At 37.5% G+C, this 27,984-nt stretch overlaps 2 protein-coding genes across 3 annotated transcripts in view; both read left to right on the top strand.

Moving 5' to 3' along the window:
* LOC126969482 (uncharacterized) overlaps nt 1-27,984 on the top strand; it is a 169,343-nt gene that overhangs the window by 110,833 nt on the left and 30,526 nt on the right. The window lies entirely within an intron of this gene.
* LOC126969476 (RING finger protein unkempt) lies at nt 88-27,758 on the top strand. Of its 2 annotated transcripts, none has more exons than XM_050814926.1 (7): nt 88-439; nt 543-752; nt 8,043-8,326; nt 11,977-12,107; nt 12,893-13,130; nt 13,206-14,008; nt 21,619-27,758. In XM_050814926.1, the coding sequence occupies exons 1-7, from the start codon at nt 381-383 to the stop codon at nt 21,805-21,807; spliced, it is 1,914 nt and encodes a 637-aa protein (XP_050670883.1). In that variant the 5' UTR covers nt 88-380; the 3' UTR covers nt 21,808-27,758. The 2 variants fall into 2 exon arrangements, with proteins under 2 accessions (XP_050670883.1, XP_050670884.1); XM_050814927.1 differs by having other exon boundaries at nt 91-439; nt 11,977-12,077.

Here is a 27,984-nt window from a genome sequence, read left to right as displayed (position 1 = left end):
TATTTTTTGTTTCAATTTTTGAACGAATTTTGAATCTTGTGTGAAAGAGAAAGATAGAAAACATAAATATGACATTTGCAGGACGCTTGTTGGTACGATTGACAAATTCAATAAAGTTGCATTTTGTTTTTGAAATCTGAAGCCTTATCTAATACTTATTCAAACTTTTTGATCTTGCACAGAAAATAAAAGATGTGATTAAAAGGTTGTGGAAGGTTAAATATGTAGTTGTTTCGTGTAATTTGTTGTTAATTTTGTTAACAAGTGTAGTACTTTCTAAGTCATTTTGTATCACGTGATCATTTATTGAATTTTAATTGGTCATCGCTGAGCGTGCCCTGCGCGACGCGAGAGGCGCAACGCAATAATAGTACTCCAAAATGCCGTCGGAATCTAAGCCTTTGTTGACAGCTCAAACAGAAAAGCCAAATCATTATAAGTAATAATCATTTTCAATTGATACTATTTCATTAAATTGTAGCCCTTGCGATACCGTTTTCAGTGATGTGTGTTTCACTTACGTCGGCGGTTTCATTTTCCAGATATCTAAAGGAATTTCGAGTGGAACAGTGTCCATCGTTCCTACAACATAAATGTACACAACACAGACCTTTCACTTGTTTTCATTGGCATTTCAATAATCAGAGACGAAGAAGACCTGTTAGAAAACGGGATGGAACGTTCAATTATAGCGCAGATAATTATTGTACAAAGTATAATGAAACATCGGGTGTTTGCGAGGATGGCGATGAGTAAGTTCACTTCTGTGTTTTTTATTGAAATCCACATGATACACAGGCCTATTAATATTAATAACAACAAAATATTTTAAAATTTGTAAAGTAATAACAACAATTTTTTATTACAAGCTAAAGTTATTCCTTGCCTACTCCAACTAGCTGGGTCTTTAACTCAATTTTCCTGGATAGTATTTTTAATTATTTACAATTCCTATAGTTTTATCTACACATAATACATTTATTGAGACAGTGTATAGTTATTTTTGTATTGCTGCTTTACACACTGCTGTCTGTAGATCATCATTCATCACAGTCACATATTATTATTCTCCAAAGGTGTTTTCTTGTGAGAATGCCATAACTTCCATGTACCTTCATAAAATTTCAATGATTAAAATACTGCTAAAGTGTAAGTTTGTTGCTATTGGTAATAAATCGAAATTATGTAGAAATGAAATATTTTCCAGATAAAAAAAACAAAAATGAACAGTGCAATCTCATGACATAATAATCAGCTAATTTGTTGTGTCATTAGTCATTAATTTAGACTTACATACTTCTATTTTAGGATGCACCAAATAAGTTTCTATATATTGTTATGCCCAAGTGCTCTTGTGACAGTATGTTAAAAAAGCATCGAAACACCAATATTGATGCCACACAGCAATATTACGACTTTCTATGGCTATCAGTTAATGATTTAACATACAATTTACATTTTTTGTATCACAAGTTGTGGGTGAGCTTTGCCATACAATGCATGACACATCATTCAAATTTGAATGCTTTTGATACAGTTATCAATGGCAGTTTTTGACTGTTTACCTTGTTTGACAAATACAAATATTTGTTCAAAATATGATTTAAGATTTAGTTCTTTGTTCAAAAGTTATTGAACAAAGAACTACAATGTGTATGTATACAATATGTATACAAAAATAAGACAGAGCTCAGACCAGAGAAAAATGGGCGCAAGAAACTCAGAGGGCTTTTTCTTTTATTTTAAATACAAATTTTGTTACAATATCATTTCATACAGTTAAATTTTATAAATACTTGGTCACTTCATTCCCAATAATTTTTTATCAATTCTTTTCTATATCGTAACACATATGTCTTGTACATTTACTGGGATCATGTAAAAGAATTTACATCCCCCAACAAAATACTTACGAACAGGTTAACCATGTAGTAGGCATAGCAATTTATGTTTGTTTCTGGTGTTAACATTATGTTTATCACAGTTTTAGAAATTTCACCAATGTTCCTGTAAATATATATAACTTTATCAAATTATCAAGAAGATATTGAGAGGCAATATTATTAAATATCATTGGTATTAATATCGGTTGCATTGCACCATAACAAACTCAAAATAACTAAAGTAAACTACTTGTGCAGTTGATTGTCTAATCTTTTTAACCGTTGATGCATTGTAACTAACTATAACCTCTGATGTATTGTATGCAGTACATGGGGATGGGTTCTGCAGAGTTTATGTCCCCTAACCTCATAAGACCAAAGGTAATTTGAGAGTGGTTTGTAATAATGATGGACAGTACTCTGTAAAGGTCCAATTTTTATAGTCAATAAGGCTGAACACTTCAACTAAAGATTTTTAAGAGTTATAGATATTATTTAGATTTTTAAGTCAAATTTAATTTTATTCAAATAGGCTTAAGTTAAGCGCTTTTGAATCAACACTACAAATATTTATTTTATACAATTTTATACAAAACTGAATTTACTAAATATTTGTAAAAAGTAGACCTTGTGAGAAGAACATATAAGAAACTCTATGGCCACTCTTTTCAATCAAATAGAGTATTTTACAGTGGCTGTAATTCATACAACAAATTAGTTTGTTAGGTGCCGTATCCAATAAATGAGTAGTGTTTAAATAATATAAATTATTTCATAAACAGTAATAAATGTCATTTAAGAGTAAAAAAGAGTTTCTTGCTCCGCTTCTTCTCTTTCAGAGTGCCATTTGTTTCCGAAGCGGTAGTCGTATCAAGTATATTAGAAATGACATCAAAAAGAATTCTAAAGGAATCAATTTTGAGAAAATAAATGCCTTTTATGACTTTAAATAATTAAATGTATAAATATAAGTTATTGTATATTGGATGCATCAACCTTCAGAGCTTGAACTCATTGTTTGTGTAAGAATGCTTCGTGACTATGATGGCCATGATTACTGTCACAATTAGTAATTGAATCCAACAAATACAATGATTTATTAACTATAACAGGTTGGCCTGGCACCACAAGCAGCACCCTTTCACGAGTTGACACATGGACCAGCCATCATTCCCTTTGCACATATTTGAGGGAAGGACAGGACTCAGCACATGACACTGCCGCAAGCATAGCAACCTACTCATGATAACTAAAAATTACAACGTTAATGGTCACAAAGCAAGCTCTTGTATTGGCTAGAAATTAAGCAGAGTCAATATTTATGAATGAATGATTTGAAGAGTTTTTCGAAAAAAATAGAGAGACAAAACACATCTATTCCTAGTTGTGTTGATCAATGTCATATATATTTGTTTTAATACCTGCAGAAACATTATTCATTCGGCAAGGTAATATAGCTCACCAAATTGAAATATTTGGCACACTCCACTTTTCGCGGATTTTGTCGTAGCTTGGCAGGTTCTATATTTATGCCATAGTATACCTAATCAATGATCTGAGCATGAATGTTCATCTGACATCGGCCAGGCATGACTTGACTTCTCCCAAAGACGATATGAACTCTGCATTTCATCCAGTTCCCAATAAGTTACAAAGGGCTGGTGTGCATGTTGTACCAGGGATTCTGTCCCGCGTATCTAGGTTGTAGGAGCATTACATTTTTGTGAAGATGATTTTGGCGACTGTTCTTTTTTTGGCCAGTCCACTGTGAAAGAGTCCTGGCAGTAAAGCCTTAGGATAGTCTTAGTGGTTGGCTCGGCCGAGAAAGTTGTGTAGCCGTGGAGGATCTGTGGAAAGGGGGGGAGGGGTGAAGATTTCTGCGTTTAACCCTTCCTCTATTGCACATTTTGTCATTTTTGTATAGACAACATAGATAGCCGTGAAGGGCTCCTTTACCATAGCAACTTATCGTTGTTCTGCATGTCAGCGTTACTAATTGGACTCTTCTCGGGAGTCTGTGATGTGGGTGAGCCGGATCCCTGTTTCACTTCAGCACGAGTTCTACCTACTCGTGGATGGTTTTACCAGTGCGTTTCCCCCGTATACTTTTTGGCGTCTTCATCTGGTGTGTCCAATGTCCTTCCTCCAGTCTTCCCTTTTTCTCCAGCTACGCAGCCTCCCTCAGCTCTTAGGCTTTGGAGGGTACTTTTTTCACTAATCTTCTTTTCATTTTTGAGCTTCGTTTTTATTCCGAAACGCTGGGTGTTTTGCTGTTCTGGAAAAAATTTAGAAAAGGTCTTAGGAAGATTTAGCGAGGAATCTTTATCTGGATTGATGGCGTCAATCTAGACGCTTGTCGTAGCATTACCGGAGATTAGCGGGAGAGCAGTTGATTGGCTGATATGGATATCAAGTCACTTGTTTTCGTGTGGTTTTTGCTTAAAGGTCCATGCTCGGCAGCGTCCGACCTCAGAGCCTCAGTAACGCCATGCACCCTTTTGCACTTGGACGTCAGGGTTATCTCGATAATATAGCCACCCTCACTGTGAGTGGCTGATGACTGACGCCCAAGCCCGAAAAATTCTGAAGTCCCATACGAGAGGAAGGGAAACTCCCGGGCTTACTTCGGCGCGACCTTAGTCATCCACTTGGATGCTGAGATACTAGTCGGCAGACCTCGGACGGGATGGCACAGCCCGTTTGAGAGAAAGTGCAGGACCACATAGGTGTGCATCAAGCAGGTAACTAATGACCCGCTATCCACTCAACCGCCAGGACTCGTTTCTCCCTCCGTACGGGGCTGAACGCACGTTGTATTTTACCCATTAGTACGTTAGTAGCCCTTTTAGGGCCGTCGACCTCTCGACTACGCGAGGTGAGTCAAAGTGAAAAGTCGGAATTGAGAAATTAGGGATTAGGTAGAGGATTTGGATTTTAGCAACAGTTAGAGGTTTTTGTTGTGCCAATTACCATGTTAATTAATTTTGTGACTCTGATAAAGATGCTCGAAACAGGGATATCGTTAATGTGTCAAAAATAATCGATATTCGAATCTTCTAATTAGACGAATTTTCGAAAAAAAAAAACAAGTTTCTTTTAATAAGAGGGGTCAAATGGGCAAGAGACTCATGACGGAAAGTGGCGAGGCAAACACCTATAGACATTTGGAAAAACAGGATCAAGGGATGCTTTGCTCAAGTTGGAAGTATGCTTTACGCTTGAAGGTCCCTAACTCGTAATGGGTCGGGAAAACTAATGCGATTGATTCCACAAAGTGGCCGTGCGAGGCAAGAGTTTCCACGCAAAACGCACGGCTTTAGAATGCCAGACGTGAACATGATGCGAGATGGAATTTGGCTGATAACAGCATCAGCCCGAACAACACATCTGAGCACTCCCTGTGGTATATGCGGATAAATAATTATATACATGCCAAAAAATCAAGCCGATCAAGGATGACTTAATCGTTGCTTTTCCATGGTTCGAGCTGCCCTTCGTTGGGTGTAATCAAAGGGAAGAAGCTGGTACTGGGGAGCGCCCGCCGAGAGGTGAGAACAGTAATCATTGCGAGGCCGAATTTGAGCCCTATATAATAGCAGGCGCTAGCTTGAAGTGAAGTACTGTCTCGCTTTACTTTACACCAACCTTTTTAGAGGCAAATTGACCGTCCAAGTCACAACGAAACTGAACGTCGCTCGACATAACGGTCTCCCGATACTAGATAGCTGTGGCAGTTATAAAAGTTACATCCCACTTAGCGCGGCAAATTGCCTTCTTGGATCATTGTAACAGCGCGAGTAGCAGTAATTGTGTTGTCTTCGTACCTGTGGAAAATTAACGCATAATAATTTTAACAAATTAACTAAAGTCTTTGGAAACAAATTCATAAGATTTTTTAAATAATGGCAACTAAAATTGGTGTCAAGCGTAACACACAAAGCAGGAATATGAAAACTTAATATGTATAACGAATACCCTCATTTTGTATTGGGTTGAATGTGTAGGTACTACTGCACATGTATATTCAAATCACTATCGAATTGGAAAGAATTTAGTAGAGGTCTACTAACATGGAAACTCTGTATTAGACAATGACGTTATATATATACTAGCTGCGCCGACAGACGTTGTTCTGCAGATACTAAAATATGTCCATACAAAACAAATATTGAAAATAAAAGTATTTATGGGTCCCAAATCGAAATATAAACTATCCTATCTCTTAAGTTGGACCAAACTGCACTCCATGAAATAATCCCAATTAAAATGCGTTCATTAGTTTAGGGAGTCCATCGCGTACAAACAACGTGTCACGTAATGTATATATATTAAGACTAGCTGACCCGGTAAACGTTGTTTTGCCATATAAAGTATAATTCACGCGATAGTTTTCTAAGTAATAAAATATTGCCTATATTATAGCCTGTACATCATTTTGTTCTATTATCAATAGTTTTTGCAGCGCACGCAAAAATAGACTACCCAACACTGAAATAATCATTCAAATCGGACCAGTAGTACCAGAGATTAGCGCGTTCAAACAAACAAACTAACAAACACTGCAGCTTTATAATATTAGTATAGATATAGACAATTCACGCTATACAAAAATAAAGCGCATGCCACAAATGACACAATAATAAGCTTCGACTGTCATATCTCTACATTTCTGCGTTTACTCCAGTTGCTCAAAATATTATTGGTCAATAGCCAGCAATGTAAACATTTTTTTAGTTTAAGCAGAGTATTTTGAATTTAGAATCCGATTTGGACAGTAACATCAGTGGAGTAGCAATGAAGTATTTTTTTAATCCTGACGAAAAAGAGGGTTGTTGTAATACGTTTGTCGGTCTGTCCCTATTTTGCTGATCAAAATCTGTTCAGTCGGAGGGTTTTACGTTTTTTATCAAAAATCACACTAATATTATAAAGTTGAAAGTTTATTTATTAGTTTGTGTGTAGATTTGTTACTTCTTAACGCTCTAACTAAATGGATTTGGATTTAATACGTTACCTAAAATGAGAGAAACAAACACTGAATATAATATTTCTATCTGCATAAAATAATTCGGTAAACTGGTTATTAATATGTTAAGTTCCCTGAAATAAATTTAATTTGTTTAAATTTGTCTATAAGACTTAGACATCTTTTCCAGGGTCTTTTTGGCATATATGTAGTGTACGCGGACATGAACATAATATCTTTGTATGACAGTTTTTGTCAAATTATAAAAGTGGCTAAATTGGACTTTTGTGTGTTTGACAATATTTTATTGACTTTCGAAAGAAATTTCAATACTTTTAATGTTAAAAAAATATCATAATTTTTGAGTATTAATTTTTAAACGCTTAAATCCTTTAGTAGTGATATATAAATCAGCCTCGAGGAAATGAGAGGCTCCTTTGCACAGGAAGCCGGCTAGAATATGGGTACCACAACGGCGCCTATTTCTGCCGTGAATCAATAATGTGTAAATATTACTGTGTTTCGGACTGAAGGGCGGCGTAGCTAGTGAAATTACTGGGCAAAATGAACTGAACATCTTATGTCTCAAGGTGACGAGCTCCATTGTAGTGCCGCTTAGAATATTTGGGTTTTTCAAAAATCCTGAGCGGCACTGCATTGTTATGGGTAAGGCGTATCAATTACCATCAGCTGAACGTCCTGCTCGTCTTGTCCCTTATTTTTATAAAAAAAATATGATTCGAGCAAATGACACTCGAGTTATTTAGTTTGTAAAATTCTTCATATCTCTCTCTTGCTACCAACTGGCGCCAATTCTCTTTCATTATCTCGTGTACGGAAAAGCTGAAAAAGATTAGCTTTTACAGGTTTACGATATAAATAAATATCAATTATCACTAGGTAACGATAAGTCTGTGTAAAGTCAAGTAAAATCAAATATATTGCACTGTTTTTTAACTGTTCAAGTTCTTGTAAGCCGTTCACATTCACCAGCAATGGCTTTCTGTACACAAAACACAATATTGCTAATCATTGTTCACTGGGCCTTTACAAAAAGAGCGGCTCTACAGTTTTAATATCTGTCTGTGTGCTGTTCTCGTCCCTTCATCTGTCTCATTCTGACAAGTGCGAGAGAAAGGAATGTGAATCTATAATCAGAAATAGGATATGAATGCTAACCTCGTCATTCACAGATGTCCGTACCTGCACCGCACTGCGGGAGATACAGAGCGCCGCTACCACCTGCGGTATTACAAGACGTGCATGTGCGTGCACGACACTGACGCCCGGGGGCTCTGCACCAAGAACGGCGCCCACTGCGCCTTCGCGCACGGAGCTCCGGACTTGCGACCCCCCGTTCTTGACATGCGGGAGTTGCAGGCTCTGGAGAACCTTGACGGCATCGACGCGGACGCCGCCGCACCTAATGCTCTAGATAGGGAAAGAAATTTAATGAATGAAGATCCAAAGTGGCAAGGTAATTTTTTTTATTTCTTTGAGATAACAAACAATTCACACAATACATTCTACAAAATTTCAAAGTGCAGTTTTTAATTTATTTATTAGAGTTATGAGAACCAATAGTTAAACAATCATAATAAATTTTAAACCTAGGTAACAAAACCAGTTACTGGTTCTCGCTTATAAAAATAGTATAATATTATATAAAGGTGTAGTAGCACTTAACAGTCAGTATACAGTACAGGAGGGTTATTCACATTAATTTGGCATACTAAATAATTAGTTATATATCTGTGCTAATAATTACTATAATATCAATCGCTTAAAACTTGCAAAAATACAATAGTGCAAAATATAAAAAACTAGCTGACCCGACAGACTTTGTTCTGAAGTTAATAAAAAAAATCTGTTTTATAGGAATTTGCCAATAATATTTCAAAACATAAAGAATTATTTCGTAAAAAATGCTCACTGTTGTTATAACGAAATTGGTTTACAGGGCAACTGTCAAACCGTGTCACTAAATTCTCTCAGAGAAAATATGTCCATACAAAATAAATATTGAAAATAAAAATAATTATGGGACCAAAATCGAAATAAAAACTATCCTATCTCTCAAGTTGGACCAAACTGCACTCCATGAAGAATATCCCCAAATGAAATCCGTTCATTAATTTAGGAGTTCATCGCGGACAAACAACGTGTCACGTAATTTATATATATTAAGATAAAACAGAAATAAAATTTGAGAGTTACAACTTTTATGAATCATGAACTTCAAAAAACCTATTGCTGAGCCTTACCTGGTTAACACTTGTATTAAAGAGGATAATTAATTGAATTTGAAATTGAATGTAAAATATTAGATTTGACGCAAAGGTTTGGTAGGGACGTAGAAGTCCAACTTGGTTAAGAGATAAGGACATTCTATAGCACTGTTAGCAATTTAGTGAAGCAAACACTGTGTTAGCAAGGCTTCGTCTCTGCTCCAAGGCTTGGATGGCGATGGTACTTTCTGCCTATTTTTAGGGAGTTGTCCGAATGATAGACCTGCCGAGAGTGGTAACAGATATTTATTGAAACGCTTTTGGATATATTCAAGTTATGAATAGTATTTTGATGTGGAGGGTTAATACCTGAGATGCGTATTCAGGGCTCAAGACGTATGTACAATAGAAATTTTTTGGGTTTGTTTATTTTTGAATTCTTTGGAGTATCTCATAAAAATCCAAGAGATTTGAAGGCTGTATTAAATTATCAATATGGAAGTCAAAAATAATTTTGCTGTACCCTTAGAAATTGACAATTTTCTAGGAGGCTATTTTAAACCCTAGGATAATGAGGGGCAGAGCAATAAGCAAAACTGTCATATGGGGAAACAGGTATTAAAAAAAAATAACAGTTCCAAATATCTATCTAATAGGGACCTTCCCTAGATGTTGGAAGGAAGCCCGAATAGTACCAATATATAAAAAGGAATCAAAAACAAATATTAGTAACTATAGAGGTATCTCCATTTTGAATATATTTGGTAAAATGTTAGAAAAAATTGTATATGATCATATTTATAGAAATTGCCTACAATGCATCCCTATCAACCAACACGGTTTTATTAAATCTCGTAGTGTTCTTACTAACTTGCTTGAGTTCACTCATACCGTTAAGTGCGACATGAATGATAGATCTCAAATAGATGTAATATACACAGATTTTGAAAAGGCTTTTGATAGAGTCAACCACAGCATACTATTAAAGAAGCTTTACGCAGTTGGAATCAGAGGGAACCTTCTTAGATGGACAGAATCGTATATAAGAAATCGCTGTCAGGCCGTCGTCCTCGGTGGTTTTAGATCAGACTTTGTTGAGGTGACTTCTGGTGTACCTCAGGGATCGCACCTGGGTCCTTTGTTATACAATATATATTTATATGACATCAGTAATTGTTTTGCTAGTTCAAACTTCTTGCTGTATGCTGACGACAAAAAGATTTATAAAAAGATTTCACAAATAGACGATTGCTTTATGTTACAAGATGACTTAAATAGACTGTCACAATATTATAAAATAAATAAAATAACAGTTAATATTAAATGTCAAATTATTACATTTTCACGAAAGCATAATAACATAAAATTTGATTATACTTTAAATAACGAAATTATTCCAAAAATTACTCAAATAAGGGATTTAGGTGTGATCCATGATAGCAAACTAACCCATAATAACCACATCGAAATAATAACACAGAAGGCTTATAAAAATCTAGGGCTTATTCTTCGCACTTGCGAACCTTTCAATGACATCTTGTGCCTAAAAGTGCTATATTATGCTTATGTGCGAAGCATCCTTGAATTCGCAAGTCCTATCTGGAGGCCTACATATCAATGTTATATTGACCGCCTTGAAAAAATACAAAAGATATTTATAAAATATAAATTGAATTTTAAATCTCAATTCATTCCTATAGACGACAAAGAAGCCTGTAATTATCATAAAATCGATACCTTGGAAGATAGAAGAGATTTAATTGATATGTTACTCCTTTATGATATATTACATAATAAATTTGACTGTCCAGATATCTTAAATAAAATATCATTCCAGGTACCAACATTACGTACTAGGCATACTAATTTATTTAACATTCCCTTTGCTTCTACTAAGTATCTTAAATATTCACCTCTATTTCGAATTCCTGACATATATAATAAGAAATTTTCTTCCGTCGACATTTTCAACTTATCACGTCTGAGGTTCAAAAAACTAATATCAAACTGTTTAAATTGCAGGAGTTAATCATCAGTTTATTCAGGATAAATTATTAGTCTCACATCGTAATTTAAACATTATATTCGAACACTCACATTCACTCACACCACTCACATTCACTCACACTACTCACATTCACTCACATTCACTCACACTACTCACACCACACAACCTACTCACCGTTTCAGTTACTCAATATGGATACGATTTCTTCTTTTCTTTCTATTTAATTTTTTCTTGTAAGTTTTTCTAGTATTTTTCGTTTTTGTCTTAAACTACTTTGTCACATACTTCTTGTACTGTTAATAGTATTCCTTTTAATTGGCGTATCTATTCTGTATAATTTTTAATATACTCTTTTCATTTTATTAGCTGTAAGGAATCATAAATAAATATCTCTAGGAAGGCGCGAAACTCTAGGTCTAAAATGAATGTAGCTGATGTAGACGGAGTGAAGTACGCCGAGTAGAAATATTTTGTATCTTATAGTGATTGTTGTAAAAGAAATTGAAATAATAATAATTATGAAAAAAAAATATGCTATAAAAAGTTGTCCAAGTGGGGCGCGGCGTCTGATGAGAAATAAGACGTATAAATACTACTACTAAATAAATTTTTGCTCTCCTTTCGATTTTGTCCATTTGCTTTTGTAACGCCACTCTAATTTAACGTCTTTTAGCGGATACTCGGATACATTGAGTAGGATCTCATTACTTCTTCCCTCCATACCTACACTATCAGGCTTATTCAAAGTTACCACATGGATGAGACACCTCAAAATTAAATAGTCAAAAGTTTTTAAAAATAATACCTTTCGAAATTTTCAGCGGTTGCTAATGGCCATGGGCGGATTCTTCTTCTAAAATAAATATCTATATAAATCTTTGCTTGTTACAGATACGAATTATGTGCTATCATCATATAAAACTGAACCATGCAAAAGACCACCGAGACTCTGTAGACAAGGATATGCATGTCCTCAGTACCACAATAGCAAAGTGAGTGCCTCATTGATCAGCATCTTTTATGTAAGTTGTATTGTAGGTCACAACAATAATGCAACATCAACATTGTTGATACGCTTCTTAGAATGTAATTTTTGCCTTTTCAAAACGTCAGATTTATATAAGACTGCAAACTTGTCATGGACCGTTTATCCTGTCTTATTATCCTTGCCAGGTTCTTCAGGATTAGCGATTTATATCCGGTACTTAGTAGTTTTTTTGTGCAAAGGATCAAGGCGCGTGCCGCCGCTCAGATTCTCTTGCAACACCAGCGGTATCGCAGGAGCTTTGCCGGCCTTTTAAAAATGGTGAAAGTGTGTGTGCGTGTGTATAAGTGTGCGCTTTTTTGAAGGTAGATGTAGATGGGCTACATGGGTACCTTGGATGCGATATCTATCGTTCTGGAAACCTAAGGCAAGGAGGCTCATTCCAAAGTTTGGTTACGTGTAAAGAGATCTTTAAAAACCGCACTGCAGAGGAATGCTAGACATCCAGATGTTTGGGATGATATCCTAATTTGTAACGTGACTTGCAAAAATGGAATTCGGCGGCAGATTCGGAGGAATCTGGTCAAACAGCTAAATCGTTGTAGTAAAACTGGATATATATGGAGCCTGCTTTTTTAATAGGTCCTGCTATGACAAATTTAAAAGGAACTTGCGGGTCATCTGATAAAAAGGGATATAGCCATTTTAAGGATCAAATAATATTTTTTAAATTTTGCATAGGTTACGATCGATAGAGCTGCGCGCAACTATTTTGTGTGGTTTCCTTAAGAAATGTTCGTAAGCTGTTCAATCGGTTGTCAGGATAAGCGGCGATCTCCGCGCAAGTACAAGTACCGCAGCACGCCGTGCCCCAACGTGAAGCACGGCGAGGAGTGGGGCGAGCCCAGCAACTGCGAGGCGGGAGACGCGTGCGGCTACTGTCACACGCGCACCGAGCAGCAGTTCCACCCCGAGATCTACAAGAGCACCAAGTGTAACGACGTGCAGCAGGCCGGCTACTGCCCGCGCGGCCTCTTCTGTGCCTTCGCGCACGTGGAGCGTGAGTACATTACATAAACCATCACTACTCACTACTACTGCAGCTGGATCAATATAGCTCGGGTTCTCATTTCAGCGGACGATCTAATGTCAACTAGAGATATGGCCGCGTCACTCGATGGCGGCACAAATCTGGCCGAGCTCCTGACTTCGGCGCTGCCCAACGACAAGAAGAACGAGGCATCGGCGTTGGGGATGGTTCGCGCGCCGTCCCCCGCGCACGTGAACGGCAGCGGCGACGGCTCCGAGTGCGCGTCCACGTCCAGCGGCGGCTCCGCGCACCCGCGGCCCGCGCAGCAGGCCCCGGAGCCCGACAAGCAGGCCTCCTGGCCGCCGCGGGCCGCCTTCGACGCCAGCGTGCTGCACGAGGTGGTCGGCAACGCGCTGGACGACCTGCAGCTGGATGACCCCGCGCACCTGGTGGCGTCGCTGGACCGCGACCTGGACGGCGAGGGCCTGCTCGGCGGCTCGGCGCCCGTCACCATCCCGCGCCCCGTGCGCTACAGCCCGCCCGCCGGCTCGCCGCTGCCGCCCTTCCTGCGGTACGCCGGCGACGCCGACCGCCTGTTCGGCGTCAAGTCGGGCAGCTTCGGCGCGTTCGAGTCGGCGGAGGTGTCGCGGCTGCGGGAGGAGGTGGCCGTGACGCGCGCGGCGGCGGCGCGGTGGGACGAGCGCGTGTCGCAAGCGCGCGCCGCGTGCGAGGCGTGGCAGCGCGAGGCCGACGACGCCACGCGCAAGGCGGCGCTGGCGGAGCGGCAGCGGGACGAGGCGCTGGCGCACGCGCGCGGCCTCAAGCGGGAGCTGGACGCGGCGCGCGGGGCCAGCCGCCGCGACCTGCGCGGCCTGCCGCTCGCCGCGCTCAAGACGCTGCAGACACAGGTGACTGAACTAAACCGTTATCAGTCACGCACAACAGCGACAACACTTCACCTGATTACATAATAGACTGTTTATTTTGCAGAGTAGGACTACGATACAGGAACACCATTATTTTAAATTTACACTATTTATCCACTGATAATCCAGAACTAATTAACTCCATCGTGGTATTCTCTCGCCGCGCCCACATGGGCGCGGTGGGGGAATGCTGGTCAGGACTTTTCGTCCCCTGCGGCAGGGATCACTCGCCGCCAGTTGAAACGGGCGGGTCATTGGGGGTGGGAGTCGTTACTCTCTGCGGTCGTCTTCTTTAATTTATGGTATATTTGTTGGGGTAGCGGATGCCCCCCTTTGTGGTCATCATTTTGGAGCTGAGGGAGGGGTTAGTTAGATTCACGAGCGCGTACCATGCAGGCGCGGCGTACGTGAGTCGGCTGCGTAGGTGGGTCTTGTACACCAAGACCCTCACCCTCAGAGGGAGGCTTGAGGAGAGCACTGGACGAAGTAATCGCGACGTTTGCCGACACGATGGTCTTCGTGACGTGCTCGTTCATGTTGAGCCGGCGGTCGATGGTGACCCCGAGGTACTTTACCGTCGGGGACCACGAAATGTCCTGTCTGTTTAGCTGCAACCTATACTGGCCAGAGAGCACACTCCCTGTCGCGAGCGCCTGGGTTTCGCCCACGTCCACCGATAGCCGCCACTTCTTGAGCCATTCTGGCAGGGTGTCCAGCTGGCGCTGCATCTTTACGGCGGCGTGCGTCAGGTTGAGTGACGATGTAATATACGCCGCGTCATCTGCATACAGCGCCAGAGTCGCCGACGGTTCAAACGGAATGTCATTTGTGTATTTTGCGTACAACAGGGGAGACAGACAGCTCCCCTGCGGTACGCCAGCAGAGATTATCTTGGAAGCTGAAATAGCATCGTCTACCCTTACTCGAAATCGACGGTTTTCAAGGAAGTTGGCGACTATCCTCACCAGGCGGGGAGGTGTCGAGGTTGCAGCTAACTTATGCACGAGTCCAGTATGCCAAACACGGTTACGCCTTCTCCATGTCCAGGAATACAGCCACAGCTTTCTCTCTTTTGTTGAGAGAAACGGTGAATCCAAACTGTTCTTCCCTAAGCTCTATCATAAGACCCTACTTAGAAGTGACAGCAGGAGAGATTCGAATATCTTCGACTGGGTCGCCAGAAGAGTGATAGGCCGGTAGCTATGTGCTAGTGTCTTTCCCCGGCTTCGGGATCATAATGATGAGGCCTTCCTTCCAGATATTTGGAAAGTACCCCAAGCGCAGGATGCCATTGAAGAGTCGCGTCATCGCCGCGATGGTTTGACGCGGCAGATGACGCAGGGCGGCGTTAATGATACCATCCGCGCCCGGGGCTTTTTTTGGCCTCGTCCGAAGGATGCAGCTTCTCACTTTAGTTGGGGAGAAGAACACCGCATCTTCTAGTGCCTCTACCGGCCGTTCTAGATATTCGGCGATCTCTCTCTCAACTGCTATCACGTGCGCTACGTCGTCAGTTGGATTCGGCTGGAACTGGCGTTCAAGGCGAGATGTTGGCACGCTCTGCCGCAGTATCTCAAGGCTCCGTCGGGTTGACACTGCGGGCGAGCTGGGGGCGCTAGATTTGTGATTTGGCGGCAAAGACGATGAAGAACTGATACATCATCTGCGGCCTCGCCAATCCTTTCCTCCCAGCTCTCGGCGGCATCCTCTTCGATCTTCTTCTTGACTAGCCTGCCCAGCCTATTAAGACTTGTCTTGAGTGTTGGGCATCTGGTCTCCTGCCATCTGCGGCGTAAAGCTCGTTTCTCGAGGATGAGTTGCCACAGTCTTGCAGGCCACTCTGGCATCTTCCTGGACTCGGTCCCCTTTGTCGCGGTGGCCAGCGACCGCTGGAGACTCCCCGTGAGATTCACGGCGAGGGCTTCGACGTCGGCAGCTGTCTCTAACTTCCGGGATGGAGTGTTGGCTGCCAACTCTTCCGCGAACACCTTCCAGTCAGTGACCCGGCGTGATGGTCGTGATGGTGCTTGCGTTGCGGTGGCGGTTATGGTAAGAAGGACTGGAAGGTGGTCTGACAGAAGCTCATCGATTATAGTTTCCTGAGTCAGCTGGCATTCCAAGTTCTTGAGGACAGTGAAATCAATCACATCCGGAAGGTATTCATGGTTGTCTGGGTAGTGGGTTGGAACCTCCGGGCCTTGGACCTCGTATAAGCTCGTTGTAAGGAGTCGTTCAAAAGTGTTCTGCCCGCGGTGTTGGCCATTCTGGCATTCCAGGCAGGGTGCTTGCAGTTCCAGTCCCCGGCGGCGAGAGTTGCTTTCGGGGAGTTAAGCAACTGTCGCACGTCTCCGGGGACGAGCCTTCCGTTTGCCGGCCTGTAAATGGCGAATATGCGCAAGTCCTGGCCGCTGATCTGTAGCTCAAGACTAAGAGGGCTTGTAGACTATTCAGGTCCACAATCGGGAGCGGTTGGTGAAGCAACGCCCTCCTGACGAGCACGACCAATCCCCTGTACGGACCACGCTCGCCGACTTCATCCTTGCGGTAAGTGATGAAGCCCGAGACCCGAAGTGTGTCCGCCCTCGACATCAGTGTTTCGCTGATGAGGGCGATGGCTATGTTCTGGTCTCGAAGGAGGTTCTTCAGCAATTTCAGCGTGTTCTTAATGCCTCGTAATATTCCAATGAATAATTCTCAGCGAGTTGTCCATTTATGCAGTTATTATATCCATTAGTTTGTTCATCCTGCTGAGGATGACTGAACCCACATCATCTTCCCTTTGAAAGGCAAGAATGACCGTTTGGAAGATCGCGGCCTTGATCATTAGGTATTTCTTGCCCTTCATTGGCTTCTTTGTGGCCGTGGTTTGAGGCCTTGTCCCGAACCTAGCCTCTTCATTTGCCTGCTTCTTATTTAGGCTCCTCTTCTCCTTCTTTTTAGCCTTCTTCTTCTTTTTCTTTTTGGCCCCAGCAACCGTAGGTGGTGCTTGGCTGGGTATGGCATCGTTTGCCGGGGCCATAAGGCTTGTTGCCTCCTTAGGCTGCTCCACCACTGGAGCTGGCTCCCGGGCTGGCTGGGGCTGCTTGGCCTTTTTGCCAGTCTTGGCGATTGGCCCTGCTCTCTTATTTCTTAATTCTTCCTTGAAAACAGGGCATCTACATACTCAGATAAAATGCTTTGACAATTGTTTGCGTGTTTTAATATTACAACGTATGTGGACAACGCCATCTCTTGGATGTTAAGCGAAAGAACAAAATGATTGTAACATAATCCGCCCCCCAAGGACGAAACTCGTCCTTAACAAATTAACATTAAACATAAATAAAAAGAACTACAATTTGTCACACACGTAGATTGCAATATTATAAACAATATAGCCACAAATTCAACTCCAGGCACAGGAGATTGCAATTTTAATTAACTGTAAACGTAAATTTTCTTAAATCTTTACTAATCACACAAAATTTTATTTCATTACTTTATCTCGTTTCAACTATACCTAGATGTTTAACACACCGCCGACCATGCCAAATTTGTCTAAATCACATATTTTTTTATAACTATTAATTTGCCAAACTTTTTTAACAAAATTTAGTAACTGTTATTTTAATAATACCATTTTTAGTTTTGACCATCATAATTCATGTAACATTGTAACATGTAACTCATCTTGCCTAAAAGCCACTTAGCCGGTGGAATATTGTCTTCTCATATAACTACTACGTCAATGACATTGAGTTCTGCTAGTTTTTGGTTCCATTTATATCTTTGATTTAAGTTAACAATATACGCCTTCACCCATCTTTTTCAAAAACTAGAAACCATTCTTTGACACAACTTCCACCTATTCAAACCTATATTAATGGTTCGCCAACCAAAAAATGGCCAGGCGTGAGTGGGAGTGGATCACACGGGTCATCACTTAAGACAGAGACGGGACGTGAATTCAGACATGCCTCGATTTAATTTAATGCAGTTGTCAACTCCTCGTATGTTAGAGTACTGTCGCCTATAATTTTCTTTAAATAAATTTTCACACTGCGCACTCCTGCCTCCTACAACCCACCAAACTTGGGAGAGTAAGGGGGGATGAAGTGCCACGTAGTTGACTCGAGTGTTAACCTTTGTATGATTTCGTTGGGCCATGATGATTGTGCGTTTTTAAACATCTCGATCTCACAAAGTTCGTGCTATTATCACTATATATGTCTTTGTAATGTCCGCGCCTCGCTGTGAACCTTCTAAACGCGGCAGTAAAACTCTGAGCTGTTAGATCTGATACTGCTTCCAAGAGTTGACATGCATAATATGTAAAGGCATATATATCCTTTGTATGCTTTAGATCCTCTGCCAGGTGAAAATCGAAGGTTTATAGTCAAAAGACAAAGAGTATGCAGTTCACTCCTCTTCAAAACACTACCACGGGACCGTATGCTGTCTATCTCTTCAAATTTAGACGCTTGTACAACACCAATCACCTTTAACAATGTATTGCTTATCTTGAATTAATATCACAACTAGAAACTATCGTATTTTTGTTAAGTTTATTTTGATGATTATTTAAATTATCCACACAGAATTTTTTTAAGTCTTTGAAATATGAATTCAGATTTAAAAGTACAAAGTCTAAAATCAACAAAATAACTCATGGTTTACCAGCCACTTCACATTATCACCATTCACTCGATTTTCCCGTCTCTCTTGCATGTACCATACATACTCATATAAAATGCTTTATCAATTGTTTGCGTGTTTTAGTGTTACAACGCCATCTATTGGATGTTAAGCTAAACAACGTAAAATGATTCTAACATAGACACTTTCTGGTATATAGACCTCAGTAGGCAAGTCAATTTTCAGTGATTGACTGGCATTGCTGGTCGTTGTTTCGTTGATAGTACTCGTGCCTGTCGCTTTTTCAACCACAGGAATCATTTGTGCAAATACACCTCCAACCTCCTGTGGTTGAGAAAAGAGATTCACTTCTTAAAATAAAAAAATAAAAATAATTTTTATTTCTTTCGAAATCCGTTTCCAATTACCCTAGCTTATAAAAAACAATTAAAGTATTAAAAGATGCAACTTCGGTAGCTAGATCTTCCAAATGCAACATAAACATTTATATGCTATCTCTGACTTCGAAGTGCCTATTGGCAAAGGCCTCCTCCAATTCTCTCCAGTACTTCCGGTCCAGAGCAACCCTGGTTCAATATGGGCCTAATGTCTGATATATTTCATCTTTCCATCTTTATGGTGGCCATCATCTCTGCCGTTTGTGCCTCTTGGGTACCAAAGAGTAACCTGCCTGGACCATTTTTCCAGGTTGCAGTGCAGCAAATGACATGCCCATCTCCATTTTTGCTAATCAATTCGCGTTAGGATGTCCTTGAATTTTGTTTTTTGTCGTATGAATGTATTATGGACTCTGTCCTTAATATTGTCCACCAAGCTCCTTTCCATTGCCCTTTGACACAGTGCAAGTTTCTCTCTGTGTTGTTGGGTTTGAGCCCAGGTTTCGCAGCCATTAGTTATGCATGGTAGGATGCACGTGTTGTAGGTCATTGTTTTGATGTTCATGCCTAGGTCTTCGCTTATAAAAATCACTTTTAGTGCCCAGTACTTTCTCCATCCACATGCTACTCTTTTGTTGATTTCCTTGGTCATTTGATTAGAAGGAGAAATTATTTGTCCAAAATAAACATATTCATTGGGATCCTCGGTTAGTATCTCATTACATTTGATTCCTATCTGTTCTGAATTGGTCATCAATTTTGTCTTTTCTAGGTTCATCTTTAGTCCGACATTTTGGCTCTCTTGCGCAAGCTGTTGTATCATAGTTTCGAGTTTTCGGGGATCTTCTAATAGAACAATATTGTCAGTAAACCTGAGATTATTAAGTCGTCAACCATAATAATAATAATATTAATATATTTAAGCCAAACTCATCCCAATTTAATTTTCCAAAGATGCTTTCCAGTACTGCTGTAAATAGCTTTGGGGACAAAGGATATCCCTGACTGACTCTTCTGTTTATTGGAAAAGGACTTCCTACAGATTGTAACTTTATGCAGCTTCTGCTTTTGTTTTAGATGTTTAGAATAATGCTGATGTACAATTTGCTGATACCCTGTTCCTCCAGACTTAACTTATGAATAAGGCTGTCAAAAGCTTTGCAGTAATCAATGAATGCAAGATAAATATGTGTTTGGTATTCATTATATTTCTGTAGTAGTTGTTTTACTGTATGGATATGACCAATAGTGCTAAAGTTTTTCCTAAATCCGGCTTGCTCAATTGTTTGGTTTTCATCTAATTTTCTTAGAAATTCTCTACAATATAACTTTAGCAAAAACTTTGTAGACGTTTGACATCAGACTTATTGGCCTATAGTTGCCTATCTCATCTTTCGCTCCTTTCTTGTGAATAACAATAATATATGAACTTCCCCATTGGCTTGGCATAAACCCTGAATAGAGGATTTCGTTGAATATTTTTGTTAACACTGAACTTATTTCATTGATGGTGCCTCTCATACTGTTGAGCTGTCTAATGAACTGTCATTAGGTATGTTGTTGGGTTCCGGGGCTTTCTCCGTTTATGTGAGTTTATAGCTTTCACAACTTCTGAAATTAGGATCTCGGGTTCCCATTCTGTGCTATTATGCTTTTCTTTTGCTGATATTTTATCTAACTTTTCCAGTTTATCTGTTGCTAGTTTTTGGATTTCTTTTCACCTTTTTGGTTAGTGTGCTTACTCTTTAGTTTGGCAATCCACTCTTTGCCTTGTTAACGTAATTCTTTCAAAGCTTTTTTGACACTTCCTGTATTTTGAATTATTTATCTTTCTAAAGTTTGTAATCGTTTGTTTTTCCTATCCTTCTTCATATTTTCTTTTATTTGTTTATTAAGTTTTGCTAATAATCTATGATTTTCTTTTCTGTCTTGTCCAGTTATTATTGATTTTCTTTTTTCCAATAGATTCAATGTTGTTTCGGATTGTTCTTTCGATTTGTTATTGCTTTGTTTGATTTTTGTGAATTCTTTGAGTTTCTCTTTGATTTGGTTGTAATTTTCCTTTAGGATCTTTATAAAGGAAGGATCAATCTTTCTAAAATCGTACTTCTTTGATATCAACTGCTTTTTAATTATATGTTTTCTTGACATTTTTGTTGGGCATTCGCGTAGGCAGCTGCGTACCATGCGGTGATTGGTATTGAAGTTGATGCTTTCGATCACGCTGGTTGGTGTCTATAAAGAATTTATTATTATTTGTCATTACATAGTCTATTTCATTTTTATATTGGGCCGTCTGGAGATCTCCAGGTAAATTTCATTTTCGGTTTTTTCTTATAAACTGAATTCAGTAGTGTGAGATTATGTTCTAATCGTATTAGATTCACTTCTTTAGCTATTCATTTATTGATAAACATGACCTCTCTTCATAAACTTCATAATAGATAATGAATGTCTATTGTTTGTGTTTTAATAAGTTGTGTTCTATAATGGTCTCCTAAGTTATATGATAATAGATATAGCATCGATATTGTTAATGTTTGTTTTGTTAACTATATAAAGTGATTATTGTATTCGCAGGTACGGTCCGAGCTAGAAGACATAGAGAAGGCCCTATACCTGGAGACGGCTACGAAGTGTATGGTATGTGAGGAGCAGCCCCGGGCCGTTACCCTGGCCCCCTGCAACCACTACGTGCTGTGTGACTCTTGCGCAGCGACCGCCAACGAATGTCCTTACTGCCAGACGCCCATACAACACCATCAGTGACTCAGAAACAACACCATCAGTGACTCAGAAACAACACCATCAGAGACAGACTTGGTAATCTTAATTTACACATGGCTAGCACAGACCTCTTCCAAACATTTGTCGCTACAACCACAGACTTGTGAACCACCTGTGTGGAAGAGGCTTTATATAATACTCAAGTATTTTATAACTATATGTAATTTCTCTACTGTATTTTAATACTTTGGAATTCTTGCTAGGTATATATTTATATATATATATATATATATATATATATATATATATATATGTACGACGAATATTTTATATAGAAATATAAATTCTAAATCTATATACAGTATCATGGTTGTAGTCATCTGTCTAGAATTTAGAGGTCTCAATACTAATTTATTTTAAGAATACACTTTCCGTGTTTTGAATGCTGATATAGAAGTTTCTTGATATTTTTCTATATATGAGTAGTTATGTTATAAAAATAGATTATATTAATTAATCCCCAGAACCTGTAGGTTACATTATTAATTTTTATTCTCAAGTGGAGTAAAGATTCTAATAGGTTTACTAAAATTTTCTACTATTTACTATATAATGTTTACTTACAAATTTTATAGTTGCTAAACTTGATGTCGCTTTTGAATACCTTTTTCTTATTGTGACAATTTTGTGATGAAACTTTGTTGTAATTGAACTTGAACCATCGAAAATAAGTTGTAAATGGAATTGCGACTGATGCTTGTAAATAAATTGATATTATAAAGTTATGATGCATTCTTGTTCTCGATTAAAGATATTTGTGAGTGGATATGTTAAAAGTGTACCTGGGATCACGGAAATTTTTTTAAGATGATAGTGTACCTAATATTCACAATTACAACAAGTTTCAAATTAATTATATTTATCTGTATTTAATACATTAGATACTTTCTAATAAATATTTTCGTATTACAAACATTTATGAATAGTGCATCAGCTAGTAAAAGAGACGGTTTCTGGTAAACATTTGTTATACTAATGTCAGTATCTATTAGAGGTTTCAAGACAGTTTGAGTGGTAGATAGACATTTGTCATCAGAAGATCTAGTGACAGGAACGGATGAAACAAAAAAAATATAAAAATTATAACATTGTGAATTTCACCACAATCTGATAATATCTAGAGTAACTCACATAACTGTATATCTTTCTCAAGTCATCCAATCGTAAACTTCATGTGGTCAAACTTTTATTAGAATCTTCAACATTATTTACTGAAAATATGGAAATTAAACATATTTTTTTTTAATAGTTTCATGTAATGACCCTCTGAAGAAACCGTTGCTTGTTGTATTGATAAATTAATGATCTTTCATCAACTTTTTATTGAATTTAGGTTAGCAGCTTTGAGTAGTTGATTATAGAATATTCCAATTGGTAGATGTGTCACTGTAACTCATTTCAGTGTATTCACTGTGATTGTTGATATTTATTAAGATTTTTTATATTAAGGTGAATGCTTTGCATAACTGTGTAGATTTGAAAAAAAAAAGATTATGTTTCCCATTTTACATGTACTGCACTTGATTTGATTTTTTTTTATTTAATGGGGTTTAATTAACCACATAGGGAAATAGTAAAGTAATTAGTGTTTTACTAACTAATTATGTACAGACACATTCACAATATTATCTGCAGACATAGAAGAAAGATTTGAAGAATTAAATTTGGATCGGAATACAGAAATCGTAATCAATGGATTGCACAAGAATTTGGCTGTTTCATAAATAGACCTTTATCTCTGAGGAAAACCACAGACTATAAAAAATAGTACAACATATCACTCAATTGTTTGATATTATGGTTATAATGACACTGGTTTTTATTAAAGAGTACTTTAATAATATTACTATATTACATCATGTTATCACGCTACGGTATAATTTCGCGCCCCTCTGCTTAACATTCACCTTACCTTTATGGAGCACAATCAATAATCATCTCGAATAAGTCTATCGACCAATTGCTTAGATATTAAATATTCAGTTTATTTATCACAACATTTTCAGTGTGTGATAATATGTTCAAATCAAATTAGTTCCATACCGACATTTTAATTGAATCCAACAGTTTGAAAGCATTTTTCATGACATTCCTACTATTTTCTAATTTAAACTGTTATTCTGTAGGCTGGTTGATCTAAAATAAAAAATCTTAAAAATTTGGCACAAATCAGATCTGGTTCTCGTTTTAAACTTGAATGATTATAAGCACTCTTATAAATAACAACATGTCATTATGTGGCCAGTATTGATACTGTTAAGAGTGAAACTTTTTTTACCAATCTATACAGGACCTTTTTTTAAAAATATTTTTTTTAATCTAGCAACAATTTGAAACAAAAATTTTTACGTAAATTTATATTTTTATGAGAAATAACAATACTACATAAGATATTTTCAAGCATAATTATATTGACTATACATTAGGAATAACATTTTTTATGTGGCAATGAATCTAAACCTTAATTTTTTTTTTGAGATTTTATGACCTGGTAACTAAGCCCTTTAAGTCAAGCTAAACCTTAGATGAATCATACTATTCATAGAGTATATCATACATGTTGCTAGATCGATTTTCCTTTCTGTATTGTTCTAGTTGACAACAGAATTAATCGTAGATCGTATTTTACTAATTAAATTATTGTAAATGAAACTCTATACAACACTTGGTAATAGATTAACACAATATTCGTTATATTCTTAGAACTTATTCCATGTAGACTAGCATGGTTTGTTGAATATATTTTTTGTTTATTCTTATTAAAATACTGATTAACAGTAAACAATCCACAACTAACACTAATCTTGTTGAACAATTTATTAGTTTTTTAATATTATAATATGCTATTTACTATCTAACTAGGTTCTCCTAATATTTTCATATTAAGCGATTTATTTTGTCGTATGCAACACTTGCTCTTGGGATTATATTGAACTAATATAGAGCATTTTATATGAATTTATTTCATCTTTTCTACATTGAGAAAAAATATATTTATATATTTCGAGCGTAAATTATGTAATGAAGATTTTGTATTGGATATTATATTATAGTAATAGGGATAACAAATTTAATTTAGATGTAAAATAGTTGTAAGTAGTGTTTTCAAATTATATTGGACTTTTTTATATTTTAAGTGTAGCGCGTTTGATAACCGAGAAGCAATATTGACACAACCGCCTTAGATACAACGCACGTACAAGTAGAGCCTTAACGTTTACCTTGTTGCTTATAATGTGCTGCTGAAAATACTGGTGGTCGGCATTTCTGTCTGTTTTCTTTTTATTCATCATCATCAGCAAAACCAAATTTAATGTTATACTGTCCCTGTACAGGAGTTTATAGTTATAATTACAATAATTAATGTGCAAAAGCACATTATTTTTCTCTCAGATATGTCATTGTCATTATAGGTGTCAAATTTGTTTGACATCAGTCAAATCGACAGATATTGTACAAATGCATGGCCGAACTAGCTTATGTTTGCAACTATTATGCTCAATATTTCCGAAGCTTGTATCCACTGTACTTGGAACATGCTTATTGTAAGATGGTATATTATATTTTTACTTAGAATTAAAAATGTATCTCAAAATCTATTGAATAACTTTGTCAACAATCAGTTAACTAAGAATAATTAATTATATAACTTTGATTTGCTGAATCTGATTTGTATTTGGATATGTGATTAAAATATTTGTGTACAGACAGAAAGTAATTTTTGCAATTTGAAGGTGATAAATGCCGACCACTCAGTGTTGAGGTTGACACGATACATTTTGTATAGAAGGAAAGAGTAGTTCGTACATTCTTACTTATTGATGTGTAGTGATTTGGTATTTCGTAATTAAATGTTATTGAAGGTAGTGCTTCATTACAATACATTGTGGGCTTATTTGTACTAGACAGTGAGCTGAATGACAGATACACAGATTAAATTAAAATATAATATATATTTCCGTAGAAAAGTAATTAAAATTCTAAAGTCTTTCTGTAGCAAATCATGACTAAAGATTCTATGAAACCAAAATAGAAAAATAAAGGGACTTTTGAAAAATTAAATTCAACTCGTTAGTTTGTCAGCCTTTAGTTGATTAATGGTGGAGCTTGTGTACGGCCCTAAATTATGATACAATTATCGATTGAGAACTCTCGTATTTCGGAATAAAGAATTAGTAGTGAAGTATATCCAATTAGTTTTCTGTATTGTCTTAATATAAGGCCTAAGTCGGTTAGAGTACTCGAGTTGTTAGGGTAGGGATCCTGCGCGAGCAAACACAATCACCGAATATAATTAAAGTATACGCTTTGCGTTTTTCAGATGTCAATCGATTACTTAATTAATGATCAATTTTTTGCTGCAAACTAAAAAATAACAAAAATTATTTTCAAAATGATGGATTTTGAAAGTAATGAAAGGTTTATCCTATAATAATTATATTTTAAATTTTTTTTTTGTATACCTGCCATTTGATACAATTTGATAAAAGCTCGTTGGATGAAGAGTGTGGTTCTACTCTCTCAACAAACGCCACGAGTGAGAAATGGATGTCTAAATAACTAAAACATTACTATCTGCTTAATTGCATGTGCGCAAACAGTTTAATAGCTCTTTGGCGTAGGTAGTGATAACTATCAAGTGATTATTTGCTCGTGTGGGACAACGTTTGTCCAAAAACAAGATGGTGGCATAAATACAAGAATAAACCTAGAACGATTGACATTCAGACCGTGGTATGGAGTTGATTCAATGGTGATGTAAGAAAAAAATATAAAATTGTTCCGCCATATTTACCAAAGACTTTCTCGGATTATGAATGAATGTACATATTTTTTAAATGAAATCGCTAATAAGTATTGAAATAGTAGTCATATTGATTTGAAATTGAAGTGTCGATGAATAAATCCATTTCGGATGACGCCATCTTTGATTTGGACAAGCTAAGGGTTGTCGCGTAGCGTGTAACGAAATGTTCTGTCTGTTGCGTGTAGTGGCTTGCTTGTGTCGTGTCATTCTGATCAGTTTGGTGTTAGATGTGTATTAGATGCATATTTATTTTTATACAAATATTTAAAATATTTTATATCACATGGATAACGTTCGGTCAAAAATAGTGTTGATTTGTTTCACTTAACAATTGACCACTTTATAATAAACTAATACTATCTGTCTATATTATCATATCTCTGCAAGTGGTACTTTTACCTACTGAGGCTGGCACTTTACTGAAATCCAACTTGCTGTGGACTTCCAATGTTGGCACTTGGAAGAATAGTTTTATGTACTGGAATATTAAAAATATAATATAATCCATCAGTCGTTATCCCCATGTACACCAAAACGGACTTAAAACGCATATAATTGAACAACTTCTAAGTTACCGGACATCTGTATACATATCAAACAATCGGAACTTGTGTTAACACTGACTATGTATTGATAAGATCAACAAAAGCGGATGTGTAGTTAAAACAAGTCCTACTGAAAATATATTAAGACATGCTACATTTATTATTTATGGCAAGCATTTTATGTATATTTTTTAATTAGGACCAAATTTTCATTTATTTAATCATAAGTTTTGTTATGTGCGCATAATATAGTAAGCTCTTTTATATTTTATTATTATTTTTTCAATTATTTAATCGTTAGGTAGGTAGGTCCAACAAATTTTTTCAAATTATTATTGTTAAAAAGTAATGGTAGTAGGATATATAACAAATTGCTCTAGTTTGCTGCAGATCAAATTGTCATCGTTTTATTTTTTGGTATTTATTACTGTGCATCATTTTAGCTCTTATCATAGGAGGTCTTTACAAAAATAGAAAAATTAAAATTAAATCCATGTGATAGAAGATCTTGCAACAGAGCCGAAAATTATAATTATTCTAGATAGGTAGGTTTAATAAATTTTTAATTCCATTCAAATAAATATGTGTTTTATTTACCCTCCTTTGTGATTTTCCAGTTTGAAGAGACTGTATTTAAATAGTCTTGTGTTAATATTATTATTCAAAATAATTTAAAAATGCTGACACTCCTAAGTACTAATACTTTACCTCAATAATTGGTCTATTATGTGAGGCTGAATGATTATGAATATGTAGTTGATAAAAAAATGTTTAATCTGAATACCTAATGTTATACAGTCCACTATG

This window comes from Leptidea sinapis, chromosome 18, assembly GCF_905404315.1.
Source record: "Leptidea sinapis chromosome 18, ilLepSina1.1, whole genome shotgun sequence".
In the NCBI taxonomy this organism is placed as follows: Eukaryota; Metazoa; Arthropoda; class Insecta; order Lepidoptera; family Pieridae; genus Leptidea; species Leptidea sinapis.
This window is presented reverse-complemented; position numbering and strand designations above follow the sequence as displayed.

Excerpts from the sequence above, each read along its gene's own strand:
- LOC126969476 (XM_050814926.1), top strand. The coding sequence starts at position 381 with ATGCCGTCGGAATCTAAGCCTTTGTTGACAGCTCAAACAGAAAAGCCA. Across the intron at positions 12,108-12,892 it reads CATTGATCAGCATCTTTTAT|GATAAGCGGCGATCTCCGCG; the intron begins GTAAGTTGTATT and ends ATCGGTTGTCAG. Across the intron at positions 14,009-21,618 it reads TCAAGACGCTGCAGACACAG|GTACGGTCCGAGCTAGAAGA; the intron begins GTGACTGAACTA and ends TTGTATTCGCAG.